Source organism: Eschrichtius robustus, chromosome 2 (genome assembly GCF_028021215.1).
Source record: "Eschrichtius robustus isolate mEscRob2 chromosome 2, mEscRob2.pri, whole genome shotgun sequence".
Lineage (NCBI taxonomy): Eukaryota > Metazoa > Chordata > Mammalia > Artiodactyla > Eschrichtiidae > Eschrichtius > Eschrichtius robustus.
In genome coordinates, this window is record NC_090825.1 from 110,441,597 (window position 1) to 110,457,836 (window position 16,240).

A 16,240-nucleotide genomic window follows, 5' to 3' on the forward strand; every position below is an offset into this window, starting at 1 on the left:
GCACCACAACTACTGAGCCTGTGCTCTAGAGCCCACGAGCCACAACTACTGAGCCCACGTGCCACAACTACTGAAGCCCATGCGCCTAGGGCCTGTGCTCCGCAACAAGAGTAGCCCCCGCTCTCCACAACTAGAGAAAGCTCGCGCGGAGCAACAAAGACCCAAAGCAGCTGAAAATAAAAATTTAAAAAATGAATAAAAAATAAAATTATATATATATATTTATTTATTTATTTATATATATACATGAATCACAGGCCTGAATGTAAAACACAAACCTATAAAACTTCTAGAAGATAGCATAGGAGAAAATGTAGATGACTTTGGTTTTGGTGATGACTTTTTACATGCAACACCAGAGGCATGCAGAGGCATAGAAATAATTGGTAAACTGGACTCCATTAAAATAAAAAATTTCTTCTTTGCAAAAAACACTCTCAAGAGAATGAAGACAAGCCACAGACTGGGAGAAAATATCTGTAAAAGACATCAGATAAAGGACTGTTATCCAATATATAAAACTCAACAATAAGCAAATGAACAGCCCAATTTTAAAAAGAGGTCAATGACCTTAACAGACACCTCACCCAAGAGAATACACAGATGGCAAGTAAGCGTATGAAAAGCTACTCCACACCATATATCAGCAGGAAAATGTAAATTAAAACAACAGTGAGGGCTTCCCTGGTGGCGCAGTGCTTGGGAATCTGCCTGCTAGTGCAGGGGACACGGGTTCGAGCCCTGGTCTGGGAGGATCCCACGTGCCGCGGGGCAACTGGGCCCGTGAGCCACAACTACTGGGCCTGCGCGTCTGGAGCCTGTGCTCCGCAACAGGAGAGGCCGCGATAGTGAGAGGCCCGCGCACGGCGACGAAGAGTGGCCCCCGCTTGCCACGGCTGGAGAAAGCCCTTGCATGGAAACGAAGACCCAACACAGCCAAAAATAAATATATAAAAATAAATAAATAAATAAATAAAAGATTACTATTAAAAATAATAATAATAATAAAATAATAAAAAAAAAAACCAACAACAGCGAGATACCATTACATACCCATTTGGTCAAAATCCAAAACACTGACAACACCAAATTCTCACGAAGATGTGAAGCAACAGGAACTCTCATTCACTGCCGGTGGGAATGCAAAATGGTACAGTCACTTTGGAAGACACTTTGACAGTTTCCTACAAAATTAAACATACTCTTACCATATGATCCAGTGATTGCATCCTTTGGTACTTATGCAAATTGAAAACTTATGTCCACACGAAAATTTGCACATGGATGTCTATAGCAGTTTTATTCATAACTGCCAAAACTTGATGCAACCAAGATATCCTTCTGTAGATAAGTGGATAAATAAACTTGGTACATCCAGACAACAGAATATTATTCCATGCTAAAAAGAAATGAGCTGTCAAGCCATGAAAAGACATGGAAGAAACATAAATGCATATTACTAAGTGAAAAAAGCCAATCTGAAAAGGCTACATAATATATGATTCCAACTATATGATTCTGGAAAAGGCACAACTATGGAAAAAGTAGAAAGATCAGTGGTAGCCACGGGTTAGGAGTGAAGATAGGGTGAATAATAGGTGGAGCACAGAGGATTTTTTAGTGCAATGAAACTACTCTCTCTCTCTCTCTCTCTCTCTCTCTCTCTGGCAATGGATATATGACATTACACATTTGTTAAAACCCATAGAACGTACAACAAAAAAGAACCCTAAGGTAAACTATGGACTCTGGGTGATACTGACGTGTTCCTGTAGGCTCATCAATTGTACCACTCTGTTGGGGGATGTTGATTATGTGGGGTTAGGGAGTATATGGAAACTCTGTACTTTCTACTCAATTTTGCTATGAATCTAAAAAAAAAATCTATTTTTTAAAAAAGCAATGGCTTTACAATAATTTTTTAAATAAAATAATAACAGAGGTTTAAATTTTTTTTTTATCAGAATGGCCATCAACAAAAAGCCTACAAATAATAAATGCTGGGGAGGGTGTGGAGAAAAGGGAACCCTCCTACACTGTTGATGGGAATGTAAATTGGTGCAGCCACTATGGAAAACTAAAAATAGAGTTACCATATGATCCAGCAATCCCAATCCTGGGCATATATCCAGAAAAGACGAAAGCTAATTTGAAAAGATACATGCACCCCAATGTTCATAGCAGCACTATTTATAATAGCTAAGACATGGAAGCAACTGAAATGTCCAAGGACAGATGAATGGATAAAGAAGATGTGGTGTATATATACAATGGAATACTATTCAGCCATAAAAAAGGATGAAATAATGCCATTTACAGAACATGGATGGACCTAGAGATTATCATACTAAGTGAAGTAAGTCAGAGAAAGACAAATATCATGACATCACTTAAATGTGGAATCTAAAAAACAGTACAAATTAACTTATTTACAAAACAGGAACAGACTCACAGACATAGAAAACAAACTTATGGTTACCAAAGGGAAAGGAGGGAGAGGGATAAATTAGGAGTATGGAATTAACAGATACACACTACCATATATAAATTAGATAAACAACAAGGATTTACTGTATAGCACAGGGAACTATATTCAATATCTTTAAATAACTTATAATGGAAAAGAATTTTTTAAGTATTATATATACAACCAAATCACTTTGCTGTACATCTGAAACTAACACAATATGGTAAATCAACTATATTTCAATAAAAAATTTTTTTAAAGAAAGAAAATTTCCCAGAACTTAGTGACATGTTTGTTTGAAAGAGCCCACTGTGTCTGGCATCACAGATGAAAACAAAGCTACACCAAGAAACATCACTGTAAAATTTGGGGCATGGGAACCAAGAAATTTTCCTACAGATTTCCAGAGAGTTAGAACTAAGATCTGGATACAAAATGCTTTTGGACTTCTGAAGATAGGAGATACTGGAAGATAGGAGACAATAGCACAGGTATTCAAAATTCTGAAGGAAAATTATTTCCTGCCTGAAATTCTGTGTTTATTTGGATGTGTTCCCTGCAAGAAAGAGGAAGACCTGGGATGCAAGGAATAGGAGAGCCACATAGGAAAGAGGAGAAGGTAATTCCCATGGCAGGATGACAGGAGTCCTCAGCACGACAGCTGTATAGAAGTTGTCAGATGGCAGCTGTCCATGTCCGAGCAGGTCAACAGGCTCCAGGGGAGATTTTCTTGGGAAGATGAAATTGTGAAAATAACTGATTTACCCAAATCTGTTAAAGGGAGATTTATGTAAGTGGCTGAGAATTTAGGATTAAATCACAGAGGAACATAGAAAAACTAAGCAAATGGAAAAATAAGACAATTATTAATTATTAGGAAAAAAAGTTTTGAGGGAAAACTAATCTTAGTTAACTATATGTTTCAGCTGAGAATATATTAGCGTAATTATGTAAACAGTAAACAAAGCTTTTGGCCAACCCAAATTATGATCTACGCATATTGGTAGAATGAGAAAAAAGGAAAGATACAGTGGAAGAAGGACAGCAAGGAGGAGAAGAATTAAATATTCATCGCAAACCACAGATACTGCCTGCATTTGAAAATCGAGAAATCCAGAAACATGGAGGTGGTAAATATCAAAAGAAGCAGTTACGGTTGTGGTTCCTCTGGAGAAGAGGCCAAGGGGGTAGGGGTGGGGAGCTGCTTGTCAACAACTGAAGGCTCTGAGATTTTATCCCACTTGCATGCTAACCAGTCAGCTTGCCACAGTTTCATGGAGGCTGGCAGAAGACACAAGACTCCTGCATCAGAGACAAAGAACAGATTGTTAGACACAGCACTAGTAGTATTACGAGTATTATCTTTTATTTGGTTCCCTGAACCCCAGTTCTCACAGAGTGGTGCCAAGAGAGCCAGATGGTACCTGTACACACAGCGGAAGTACAGGAGAAGAAGCCTGAGCTGAGACAGCCTGAATTGCTAATAATGGACAGTAAGTCTGCCTGCCTTTTTGCTTCAGAGGAAGATGCTGTCTCTTCCAAGGTTGCTTGCTATGCAAACATGTCGAAAAAGATTGTAGGGAACAAAGTAGGGCAGTCAGTGCCTCACTCACGAGACGTGAAGACCAATGGAGGAATACATCAAAAGTGATGTTTTTCTTAATAAACCTCCTCAAATTATTTGATTTTTAAAAAATTACATGCACGTATAACTTTCATAAAAATGAAAATTTACTAACTTAGGAATTTTACATTATTAAAACAACTTGCCTGACACTTCTACTGACTGGGTATCTCTTCTCTCCAACGGAGAGCCAAAGTCGGAAAAAAACTGGAAAAGGAAGTTTTCCAAAACTTCGTGCATGGCGGGCTGGTCCCAATGAAGGGCGGTCCCAACCCCAGCTGTCCAATCTGTGCTGAGAGCCAGGCGGTGAGGCCGGCGAGCCCGCCCTTCCCTGGCCCTGGCCTCGCATCGGGGCAGGCTCCTATACGCCCCGAGCGCCCGGTTCTGCATCTGCAAGACCCGGATAGGGCGGCCCAACGCCGTGGCCGGTGGAGAGCTGCAAGCCACGTGTGTCAAGTGCCCGGAGCAGCCCTTTTGTAGTTGTGTTGATTGCAATGATCCGGGATGTGAACCAAGCCTCGCTGGGAAAAAAAAAAAAAAAAAAAGCATCATGGTCCAGCTGACTAGCCAGCGGGGGCTCGTTCGGGGCTGAGTCAGAGCGGGTCTCCAGAGCACAGCGCAGGAAGAGGGGTGGGCAGCTCTGCCGTGTCCCCGCAGGATCCCCGACCCCGGGGGACGAACGCGACATCCCCTCGCTGGTGCGCACAGGCGCCCTGGCCCTGCCGGGCGCTCGGACCACTCGCTCCCGCCCTTGCAGCTCCCTCGCCCGGCCTCTGACCCGCACAGACCCAGGCCGGGCGCGGGCGTGGGCGCTTCTCCGAGAAGCGGGTCTGCACTCCTACCCCTCCCTCCCTCACCGGCCGAAGCCTTCGGCCATGGAGGGAGCCTGGCCTAAGCGGATCCCGTTTATCAGCCCCATCTCCCATTACATAAGGCGGCGCCTATCTCCAGGGCATCGCCACAACCGCGGGGCCTTCTCCCACGCGCGGGGGCGCGCCTGCCCACCGCTCCCCGCTTGGTTTTGCTGGTCCTAGAGGGAGAGGCGGGCGTTCCACTCATCTTGACGCAGTCCACGGTGGTTCCCCACTCCTTCCGCCAACACAGGGACCCCCACGGGAGATGCTACTGACCCTATTCTGCAGATAAGGAAACTGAGGTCACAGAAGCAGGCAGCAGCACTCCAGGCACTGGGGAGCCACGAGGGGCAGGCCCCGGCTTCCAAGCGTTAGGGCCTGCAATTGTGCTGGGAAGCTTGGGGCTGGGAGAGAAGAGAGGGTGGGAATCACGTTACCAGTGAGAGGCGAGGGTGGGCAAGGCCGGGAGGCTTCTAAGCAGGGGCGACAGCCCCAGCGTCCCTTGGAGGACCCTTGTGAGGAGGCTGAGCCCCACTGTCATTGGACAGAGAGGCAGCCTGAGCAGACAGAGAGGGGGCTGAGAGGGGGAGGCACTGGCTTAGGGGAGGAAGTGGGTGAGGGAGAGACTTGACATCAGCACCCAAGAGGCAAATGCTGTGGCCTTGGTTGCACGGGTTTCTGGAAGACTTCTGGAGAAATGAGGGAAAAGCAGGGAAATGGCTACATGCCAGTGTCCCTGCAGGGGGTGGGCTGCCCACAGGGGACCCTGGAGTGGGGGCAGGCCCAGGAGTCACACTCCACAGCCTTCAATCTGCAAGGGAAACTTGAGGCCTCAGAGGGCACAGGTGGTCGCCCCAGGTCTCAAGTGGCAGTGGGAACAGTTGGTCTCCAGGGCTAAGGCTGCGTCCACCTCTTGCCAGCCCCACCCACTGAGGGTTTCCCAGCAGGACGGACCCACACTGAAGGCTGGGTGGGACACCCAGTGTCCAGTCTGCACATGCTGAGAGTTATCAGCAAAACAACTTTTCAAAGGAAAGATCCCAGGAGGATCCCTGAGTCTGACTGGATCTTTCAATGGAGACCTGGGAATCTGCACTTCCATAATCCTTCCCACAGCCGGGCCAACAGGGAATCAGGTGGGCCAAAAGAAGTGAACTTCACTCTTCTCCTTTTATCCTGTTTGAATTTTGTACCCAGAGCAAGTATTGTTTTGGTAACGTAACAGACCAGTTCACTGAAAAAAATAAAACCCCCAGATTCCCACATCTGATGGACTGTGATCACAGCACTGTCTGCCCAGCATTTCTGGTGACCTAAAGGGACCTGAGGACAGGAGCTGGGTGGGCACCCAGGGTGGACACTGGGCAAAAGTGCTGGATTTCCAGCTGGCACGGTTGACACCAGGCTGCCCTCAGGGCCCTCCCACCTACCCCACCAGTAAGCTCATCCAGATCTTGGAAACTGCCCCAGACCCCTCTCAGTAATAAGTCTACAAGAAATCAAATTCTTTCCTTTATGTGACGCTGGATTTTCCACAAAGTAAAATCAAGATGAGTAAAGATGTGGTTTGTAGATAGTGCCCGACAAAGCGGAGACCAGGGTGTGAGGCATCACCACTTGGACCTATAAAAGCTGCCACGAGAGGCCAAGGCCACAAGATACTCAGATTAGGCCAGCCTATGCGTCTGCTTCTCACTCTTCCTGTGCTGGCTCTAGGCTCCATGGCGCTCTGGTTGACTGTGGTCATTGCTCTCACCTGCTTTGGTGGCCTCGCCTCCCTGGGCCCTGTGCCTCCCTCTACAGCCCTCAAGGAGCTCATTGAAGAGCTGGTCAATATCACCCAGAACCAGAAGGTGAGTGCCTGCTGGCCACGGTCCCAGCTCTGGGGGTGCAGGGGTGGGGGACTCTCAGGAAGGGTACCGGTCATGGTCTGGGCCATGAAGGCTGGGCCTGGTCCTAAGATGCCTGTAGGTCAGGAAGAAGCCCCAAGCACTAGGCGATGAGCCTGGCCATGGGGGAAGGGAGCCAGGTTGGGGTGGGGGATGCAGCAATATGGGCAGACCCGAGAAGGAATGTGGCAGAGCCCCCAGAGATCACCTGCTCCCCTGGCCTGGCCCTGCCTGCCATGGCCAGCTCCTACTCAGCCGTTTCTGAACAGAGGAGACCAGAGAAGGGCTGGCACCCTCCTAGAACTATTTGGCATTTGCCAATTGGCTTTGAATGTGATAATGGGGCCGTTATTCACAGCATCTTAGTTAAGCCCATTCTTATGGAAGAATCCATCAGTAGAGTCAGCTCCTCTCCCCAGTGGTGACGGCCCACACTTTCTGAGCACTAATAATGTGCCAGGCCCACTGCCGGGGCTTTACATCTCATTTCATCGCTGCCAACCACCTTAAGAGACAGGTACGATACCCCATTTTACTGACTAAGTGTCAGTGAGGTTAACTGACGAAAGTCAGATTAAACCAGTATTGGACGACACCAGAGGGCCCATGCTCCAAACTGCGGTATACCCAATTCAGAAGGCAGGCTGTTTACATACTAGACCCACACGGCCTCCCATCTGATTGGCCTGGTCACCCCCTCCCTCACCCGACGCTGTCCTGGACCTTCCCTGCAGGCCCCTGATTGACTGGCCTGTGTCATCTGTCCTCCTGCCCTGGCTGTGGCAAGCTTCGCACAAGACTTGTCCCTCACTGGCTGTGTTACTCAGTTTTTCTCTCTCAGCTCCAAGACCCTGTACAATGGGTCTCCCCTGCTGTGCAGAGCAGGAACTGAAGCTCAGGAACACTGAAGGTCCCAGGCCTGCCCCTGCTATATGGGGATGCCTGTGGGGCCTGATCCCTATGGAGACTTGGCCTGGGCTGGCTGGGCAGGTCTGGGACCCTGCCAGCACTCAGCTCACTGTCTTCTGCTCCCTCAGGCACCCCTGTGCAATGGCAGCATGGTGTGGAGTGTCAACCTGACAGCCAACATGGTGAGGACCCCTGGGCACTGGGGGGAGGTGGCTGAGGCTGCAGCCCTCTGCTCGTCATTTCTGAGCCTTGCTCACACGGCTGGGGGTTCCAAGCAGGCTTCAAGAGCCACTCTCCACCCCTCATCATCTGGGCTCCCCACCACCCAGACCCACCTCCACCAGGCCTCCCAGCCCCCTCCCTCCTGCAAACTCACTGAACGTGCGGCCTGACCCCCCGGCGTTTTCGTCCCCACAGTACTGTGCAGCCCTGGAAGCCCTGATCAACATCTCCAACTGCAGTGCCATCCAAAGGACCCAGAGGATGCTGAGCGCACTCTGTCTTCACAAGCCCTCAGCTGGGGTAAGGCCCCCCTGCCCCCCCGACCCTGCACCCACTTCTGCCAGGCCTGGGCTCACCCTGGGAGCTTCAGGGGAAGCTAGCTGAGCATCTGAGGCATGTGTCCACAAAGCGGTGGGCCCACTGTGGAAGCAGGGACATGCCTTTGGGATTTCCAAGACGCGGCCTGAGGGCTCCTGACTCCTACCTGAGCTTCAGTTCCACATCTGTAAAATGTGGGTAATAACAGTACTCACCTCATGGGGGCTTTTGTGGGGATTGACCCAGCCGGTCCCCAGAAAGCCCCTGGTAGATGCTGATCGTCCTGGTTCTGGCGTTCCACTAACATGCTGGCCTCTTTGCCCTGCAGCAGGTTTCCAGCGAGCACATCAGAGACACCAAAATTGAAGTGGCCCACTTCTTAAAAGACCTGCTCAAACATTCAAGGATCATTTTTCACTACGGAAAATTCAGCTGAAGCATGAAGAGCTAGCATTATTATTTGCAGAGGCAGACCCTGACCATCTAAGTTGCAGATTTCTTTTTCTTTCAGATGTCAGAAATTTATTGGGGAGACTGGAGGAGGGTTAGGGAGGGGGGTAAGATTTCCTTAGCTTAGACCTGAGCCTGTGCTGCCTGCCTTGAGCCCAGCCAATCCCACCTGCCCCGTGCCTTGGTGCCTGGGGCTCAGCCTGGTGGGCCTCCTCCATCTGGGGCTCCGAGCTGGCTGGACAAGGGTGGACATTGCCCCACTTGACCTCCCCCTCCTCAGAACAAACTAGCGTTACAATGGGTGCCACCCTCGCCAGCCAGCCAGTGGAGGAGCCACCTGCTTTACACGGGGGTACCTGAGGCAGAGAGCAGCCCAGGCACATTTCTTCTTGGCCTTATTTATTATTGTGTGTTATTTAAACAAGTGTTTTTGTCTGTACTGGGGATAGGGAGGGACTGTTACTGCCAGAACTTGGAGCCAAGGGCCCGGAGACTTGGGGCTCCAGCACTAAAGCAGCGAGCATTAGGAATCCCTGGCAATAAGTACTGTATGCAAACTTCTGCTACCTCACTGGGGTCCTGGGGCCGAGGCAGGGGACAGGTCACAGGGCCAGAGTAGCCACTCTTGTCTGACGGCCAGCAGTCGGCCCTCAGCTGAGTAATTTATTGTTTTTCCTTGTATTTAAAGTTAAGTATTAAAATATGTTATCAAAGAGTTAATAATATATAGAAGAGCAGCCTAGAACACCGCATATGGTGTGGATTGTGGGGAGGGGTCATTGGACAAGTTGTTTCATTGACTTTGTCAAGCTGGAAGCCAGAAATAAAGATGGTGACAAGAGACCTGATGGTGTTTGCCTTTTATGTTGGCCTCTGGGGACGCTGGCCCGGGTTCTGAAGACTCTGAGGAGCACTTTGGGAGGCAGGGCAGTTGGAGGGGGGCCTAGGATGGAGTGGAGGGGGAGTGAAGTACAAGACCTAGGCTGAAAAGAAGCAAGCCAGTGCCTGGGGAGAGGGGACCTGGCCAGGAGGAGTTCCCCACCACCACCTGCAGGGAGGTGGGAGAAGCATGGGCCAGGGTGTCGGGGTTCAAGGAAGGTGTCTGGAGCAGGCAGAGACCTCAGAAGTGGTCTCAGGACCACAGCCCTGGATGAGTGGCCAGCCTGTGTCTGGCACCACCCACACACCTGCTGGTGTCGCCCATATGAAGCTCAGGGAAGAGAAGGTGGCTTGCCCAAGGTCCCACAGCTGGTATGGAGCAAAGCCAGGATTTGAACCCCAAACTCACTCCAACTCCAAAGCTCACACACTTAACCACCTTGCCTCCCTCTGTCCAAATGCCATCTGTCCTGAAAGCACGACCTTTGTAATACTGTCACCAGCCTGTGTGGGCACCTCCCCTGACGGGGAGCTCACTACTTGGCTCTCTAGGGACAGCCCATTCAATGTCTGGACACCTCTCATCACTAGAGAGTGCACACTCGCCACCTCTGTGAACAAAGACGCACCAGTGACTTGTGGCCCCTGGACCGCGGAGTGACTGGGGTGGAGAGCCAAGGTCACAGGGCCCTGATCAGACTGCTCCTCCAACCAGGTGCTTTTGCTTCTCCTTCAGTCAAGGCCAGCACATGGAGGGCAGAAAGCAGCAAGCCTCAGCAAGCCACAGCTAATGGGCACGCCCATCAGCCACGGTTTACACTGTGGATATTCGGAAGGACAGGATGACTCTTGCAATGGGTGGTGTGTCATCAGAGACCAGCCTCAAATGCTGAGCGGGAGGCAGGCACCCTCCCTGGGGAGCACAGAGCCCTATGGGAACATCTGTAGCGATGCTCACCAGTCAGTGGAGGCAGCCACTCAGGAGCCGTGAGAGCTCAGGCCGTGTGTGATTCAGGCAACAGAGGCCATGGCAGGACCTGTCCAGGGTGCAGATGACTGCGGCAGACTGCTCCAGGGACCACTCTCAAATGGAGTGAACCCCTCATTTCCACCCAGGCAGAGGTGAGGGAAGAAGCCACAGTCAACTGTGCAGGGATCTGGGGATGCTCAGCCCAGGGAGGGAAGTCCTGGGAGGGGGCACGGGAGCTGAGTGTCCCATGGGCTGTCCAGCGTGGGAAGTGACGGTCTCAGAACCTGTTAAGTCCCACTACATTTGCTGAGGACTGCCTGAGACCTGCACTGCACCAGCTGCCTGGGCTAGTGGTGACCAAGACACCACATGCACTCAAAGTTTAGCAGCAGAAAGAAGTCTTTAAACAGTGGGGGTCTGGAGAAGGGTGCTCTACCCTGGGAGGGTGGGAAGCTCGAATGTCAGGGGTGAGGGCAGGAGTGAGATCTCCGCTATCCTCCTCCAGCCAGAGATTCGGGGATTTTAAGGTCAGAAGAATATTTATGGAAGATTGATTTTTCTTCTTCTTTAACACAAAACTTTGCTATCCATTCTCTGGTAGCATCACCTTTGACCCATGTGCTCTCTGCCCAAGCAGGGCATTGGCCTGTCTGTCCAAAAGGAAGATGGAAAGGCTTCCAGTGAAATTCCCTGTGAATTTCTCAAGAACAAAGACTGGAATCGAGGTTGGCCTGGGGGAGGACCCCTTAGGATTTCCCAAGCCACAGTCAGGAGGGCCCTGCTGCTGGGGGCACAGTGCCGCCTGGACCCCGCCACTAGGGGTCTGCAGTGCACCACATCCTCAGCCGCCGGCAGCTCCCTGTCTGCGCCTCCGCCTCACCCAACACTGTCTCCAGAGAGGAGCCTGTGGTCACGGGGGCGCGTGCAGTGAGCCGGAGGGGGCTGGGGGGCCTTCCAGGGATGACAGACCTCACAGAGCCACAGAACCAAGCCGCTGTTGCTGGCAATGGGAAAGGGGGCCAGTCAGGAATGAGAGATAAGGAAGGGAGAGGAAAAAAAAAGGTATGTGTCAGCTCTTGTGGCTGGGAACATCACCACCTGGGGACTGACCCTCCGGGTATATGCTGGAAGTTTTCTCTAGCCATGTGGTCTCACTTCTTTCATGCGCAAGGCAAACCCCAAACAGGGCCCAGGGAGAAGGGGCGTCAGGAAGAGACAGAAGGCTTGGTGAGTGGGAGGGAGATACTCGTCATGGGGCCCAGGGTGGGGAGCCCCTTGGCACCCCGGGAACCCCAGGCCTAGGAGGTTTCACTGGAAGAGGGAGGGGCTTGGGCTCAAGTGAGAAGTGAGACACACACTCAGGTTTCCAGTGAACTTGGCGCCAAACACCTCTGTTTGCCGCTCAGATGAGGTGTCAGAAAACACTCCGAGTCACCTCAGGGATTTCTCTGAGGCTGGTCGTCTGAACTGCTCAGGACCCAAGAGGACAAGGGCCTGCATCTTGTTTCCTTGTGACCGAGCAGCTTGAAGGCTGGGGTTTATCGAATGCATCAGCTTATCGCTTTTTCGTTATGATCAACGGGGCGGTGCCTTCTGCTTATGATCTTAATTTAGCTGGTCAGTTTGAACAAACTCAAATCCTGCTCCTCCCTTGAGCTGACTCCCTTCTAAGGGAGTCTTAGAAGAGCCAGACGAGTCTAGGCTGACCGTGTCCAGACGGGCAGCCTGGCCTGGGACACACAGGCCAGGGGCACCCAGCCTTTCCAGAGGTCCAAGCCGGTGTCGGAACTGGTGGCTGTTATCACCCCTCCCACACATGCTGCCCACTCCTACTCTGAAAAATAAAAGTCACAAAGCCTCATTATCTTCACTCATTTCTCGGCTCCACCCAAAAGCAACAGAGCACAGGGTTTGCAACAAACTTTCCCAGATCAACTGATTTCTCAGCAGCAAGGGAGGGCCCCATGACGAAGCCATTTGAAATCCCAGAAGCGATTTTCTACTTACAACCTCACTTTCTGTTGCGCTCTCTCCCTTCCCCTCCTGAGTGCCTTCTCTTGTGGAAAGTGATTCTCTCAAAGCGTCGTTCAGAAACACCCCCAGCCCGCGTGCTGCCTGGGCAGATGCTGCTGTGTGGTCGCCAGTGACGCAGACGCCATAATTAAATATAGCAACTCCCGTCAGCGCCGCTCTCTGCATCACTTGGACAAGCGTGGGGCCCGAGGGCTCTTCCTGAAACCCACGAAGGTGGGAAGGCCCGAGCTGGCTGTGGCAACCCCTATAGACCCGAGCTGATGGCCTCTGGCGGACCAGAGGGGCCTAAGCCAGAAGGAGTCACCTCACTAGAAAAGCAGTTTCTCATTCATTGTCTTCTTTCTTCTAATCTCTGTCTTCCCACATTTTCTATGAATAATGAGCATACATTCATTTCCCACTGGGGGACAAAGACAAATTTAATTGAAAAAAATAAAGCAACAGAACATGGAATTGACGCCTGGTCCATGAGGCAGGAGGGAGCTGATCAAAACTGGGGTTGGGAAGGGCCAGCAGCGCACCTGGGAGGCATGAGCCCGGGACCCCTCATCTCAGGTCTAACTGTTCCCTGGGATCAGCTGCCTCAGGAGAGGAGGTGGGCCTCTGTAGGGGGCTGGGGCGCAGGAGGTCCTGCACTATTCCTCTCATGGGTTGGACCTCCTTGGGCCAATCAGATCCAGTGTTTCTGAAGAGAGAAGAAGATGTTCCATGCTTGGGGGTCTTTATCTCGCCTGGCCTGCCTGGAGGTGGGGGCAGGGGGATCAGAGGGGGAGGAGATGGGAAAGGGTGGGCCGCCAGCCCAGCTCTGAAGCTGAAGAGACATGGATGCCCTGCGGGTAGATGGACAGCTCCTGCAGACTCCTCAGCCAGCTTCCCTCTCTTTCAGGAGAAGAAGCTACTTTACCATCCGCTTGGCAAAGCCCGAGTCCACAGCCGTGCCCGTCTCAGCTCCCTCCTTCCCTTGTCCCCTCGTCCCTGTGTCGGCGGTCCTCCCTGCGTCTATGCCCAGAATCCCATTCCCCCTGCCTTCTACGGGGGCTTGGGGCAAGGACTTCAGGGTCCAAACCACCCTGGCTTCAAGTCCCAGCTGTCCCCTTGACTTCCCCTGTTGTGACTTAGGCAGAGTCTCAGCTGCCCCTCTGTGAAATGGAGCTCCATGCATTCATGCAACAAGGATCTCCTGAGGCTTTTATTAGGTGCCAGACACTGTTCTAGGTGTTGGGGACACATCGTGAAAAAAACAAGATTACTTCTAGTCGGGGGGCAGGATGCACAAACTAGAGAATGCAGGGTATGCAGGGGGCGGTGAGCGCTGCAGAGGGCAACGGAGCAGGTGGGGGCAGGTAGAGGCTGCTGCCATGTTGTGAGAGGAGGTCAGAGAAGTCCCCCTGGTGAGACAGGATAGAACCAAGATCTGGATGAAGTGGGAGGAGTGGGGAGAAAGCTGTTCACACAACAGAGGGAAACGTCTAGGAAGAGGGGACAGCGAGTGTCAAAGTCTTAGCAATAGCAAGCACTCGTGTGGCTGAGCAGAGCACGGGCAGGACTGGGCTTTGCTCCAGCTCTAGGTGTGATGGAGCGACACGGGCTGCTGTGTGAAGAACAGACCGTGGAGACAAGGGTGGGGCGGAACGACTAGTCAGGAGGCTCCTGTGGAAACCAGGTGGGAAATGACGGTGGACGTGGCAGTGGAGGGTGGGATGTGGTCAGATTCTGGAGATACCTGGGTCATCTATATAATATACACTTATTTGTATACATTATTTACATCAACATTATATATGATGTATAATCATTGTAAATATATGTATATTATATAATACGTAAATATAAATATTAAACATATATTTAATTTTTCTATCCATGTAAGTCTTGGTAACTCCCAGGTATCCACTGCCCAACTTCAACAGTTAGCAACTCATCTCTGCCCCATCTGCCCTGCTTCTGAGCAGGGCTGCAGTTTGAAGGCAGAGGCTTTGGCAGCAGATTGGGTGTGGGGCACGGGAGGTTTGCACCATGGTGTGAGCACCCTGAAGGATGGAGTTGCCATTTACAGAGCTGAGGAAGCCTGTGCTCAAGTGTGTCCCATTTAAAAAATAACTATTGATCATGTGTGATCCCCCCCCCTCGCAACTAGCACCCCAACATAGCTGGCCTTCCGAAATGCATCTACACCACTGCTTCCATTTCGTGAGCCTACTGCGCTCCAGAAGCCACCTCAGTGATGTCGCCAATTTTCTCCCATCACTAAATCCAGCAGAAGCCCTTCTGCCCCTATCTCGCCTGACCCCGAGGAACATGTGATGCTGCTGACCACTCACTTGTCCTCGGAGGCTCACGCCTGGGTTCCCTCTCGGGCTCTTGGCTGCCTGCCTCCTCTCCCTCCTTCTGTGTTTCCAGTGCCGCAGTCATTTCCTGTTCCCTCTCTTCCCTCGCCCTCCCATCCAGGGCAACACTGTTCCCTTAGCTTCCCCTCGTCCTCTGTCTACAACGCAGACCCTCCTCAGCTCAGAGCTGCAGGCGCCTCAGTTCATGCCCCACCTCCGCCACCCTCCTTCCCTCCTCAAAGGCCATCTCTGTGAATGGTGGTTCCCCAGGCCAGAAAACTGAGGTCCTCTTCCTCACCCCTATATTCAGCCAATCCTAAGTGCTATTAATAATAATGATGATGATGATGATAACAATGATAATGGTGATAATGACAGTTGGCATTTATGGACTTCCTACATGGCAGGCACACCGAACACTTTATATGTATTACCTCCGATCATCTTCCCCTATTATTAGCCTAATTTGACGCAGAAGCCTGGACAGGGTCACCCTTTTCCAAGTCACCCAGAGAGTAAGTGGCATAGCTGGGATTCAGAACAGCCAGCTCCCACTGACTCCAGGTCCCTCTACTGCTGCTAAGTAACACCAGACCCACAGCACTCACTGCCTTCCCCTCCACACCAGCTCCCTCCTTCACAGGGCGGCCACAGTGTTCTACCTGGTTCCCTTCCCAGGCCCAGTGGCTTTCTTTGGTTCCTCGGGGAGCTCCCCCCTTTAGGCCTCCCACTGCCCTAGCACCAACCCCCTGCCCTAGCACCGACCCCCCCGCCATCCCCTACCTATTCCAATCCCTGCTAAGTATCACTCCCTCGGAGGAGTATTACTGTTTTCATGAAGAAGCCCATGAGGAGTTGGAAAGGGCTCTGCTGGGTGTTGTCTGGCACAGCTGACACAAGAGGAGCAGGGCTCAGGGAGTCTCTGACTGACCCAGCCGGGGCCCAGCAGTCTTCAACTTCCCTCTGTGCTTTAGTGCCGCCCCACCTGCTTCGCCATCCTGGCCCGCGACTCCTGCAGGCTGAGACAGGCTCCTTCGCCTCTGTCCTCGTGTGGCTGGGTGCTGGCTGCCGTCCCTGACACGCAGGCCCCCACCTCCCTGGCCTCTGAACACCCAGCCACATGCACAGCTGCCATGATGTCGGCCTGCAGGAAGGGTGGGGACCTTCTGGTCACTCCTGACAGTCTGGAGAGTTTATCCTTTTTTCCCTGGCCTCATCCAACCGTTGAAACAAAGCAAAAAAGAAGCTGGGGCTTCCCTGGTGGCGCAGTGGTTGAGAATCTGCCTGCCAATGCAGG

General features: G+C 51.5%; 1 protein-coding gene across 1 annotated transcript; it reads left to right on the forward strand.

The window, feature by feature from the left end:
• The first annotated feature begins 6,666 nt into the window (after positions 1-6,666).
• Positions 6,667-8,719, forward strand: IL13 (interleukin 13). Its single transcript, XM_068534415.1, has 4 exons — positions 6,667-6,798; positions 7,872-7,925; positions 8,161-8,265; positions 8,612-8,719. The coding sequence occupies exons 1-4, from the start codon at positions 6,667-6,669 to the stop codon at positions 8,717-8,719; spliced, it is 399 nt and encodes a 132-aa protein (XP_068390516.1).
• Positions 8,720-16,240: the final 7,521 nt, after the last annotated feature.

Coding starts and splice junctions, on each gene's coding strand:
- IL13 (XM_068534415.1), top strand. CDS start 6,667: ATGGCGCTCTGGTTGACTGTGGTCATTGCTCTCACCTGCTTTGGTGGC. Junction 6,799..7,871: donor ATATCACCCAGAACCAGAAG/GTGAGTGCCTGC, acceptor CTGCTCCCTCAG/GCACCCCTGTGCAATGGCAG. Junction 7,926..8,160: donor TCAACCTGACAGCCAACATG/GTGAGGACCCCT, acceptor TCGTCCCCACAG/TACTGTGCAGCCCTGGAAGC.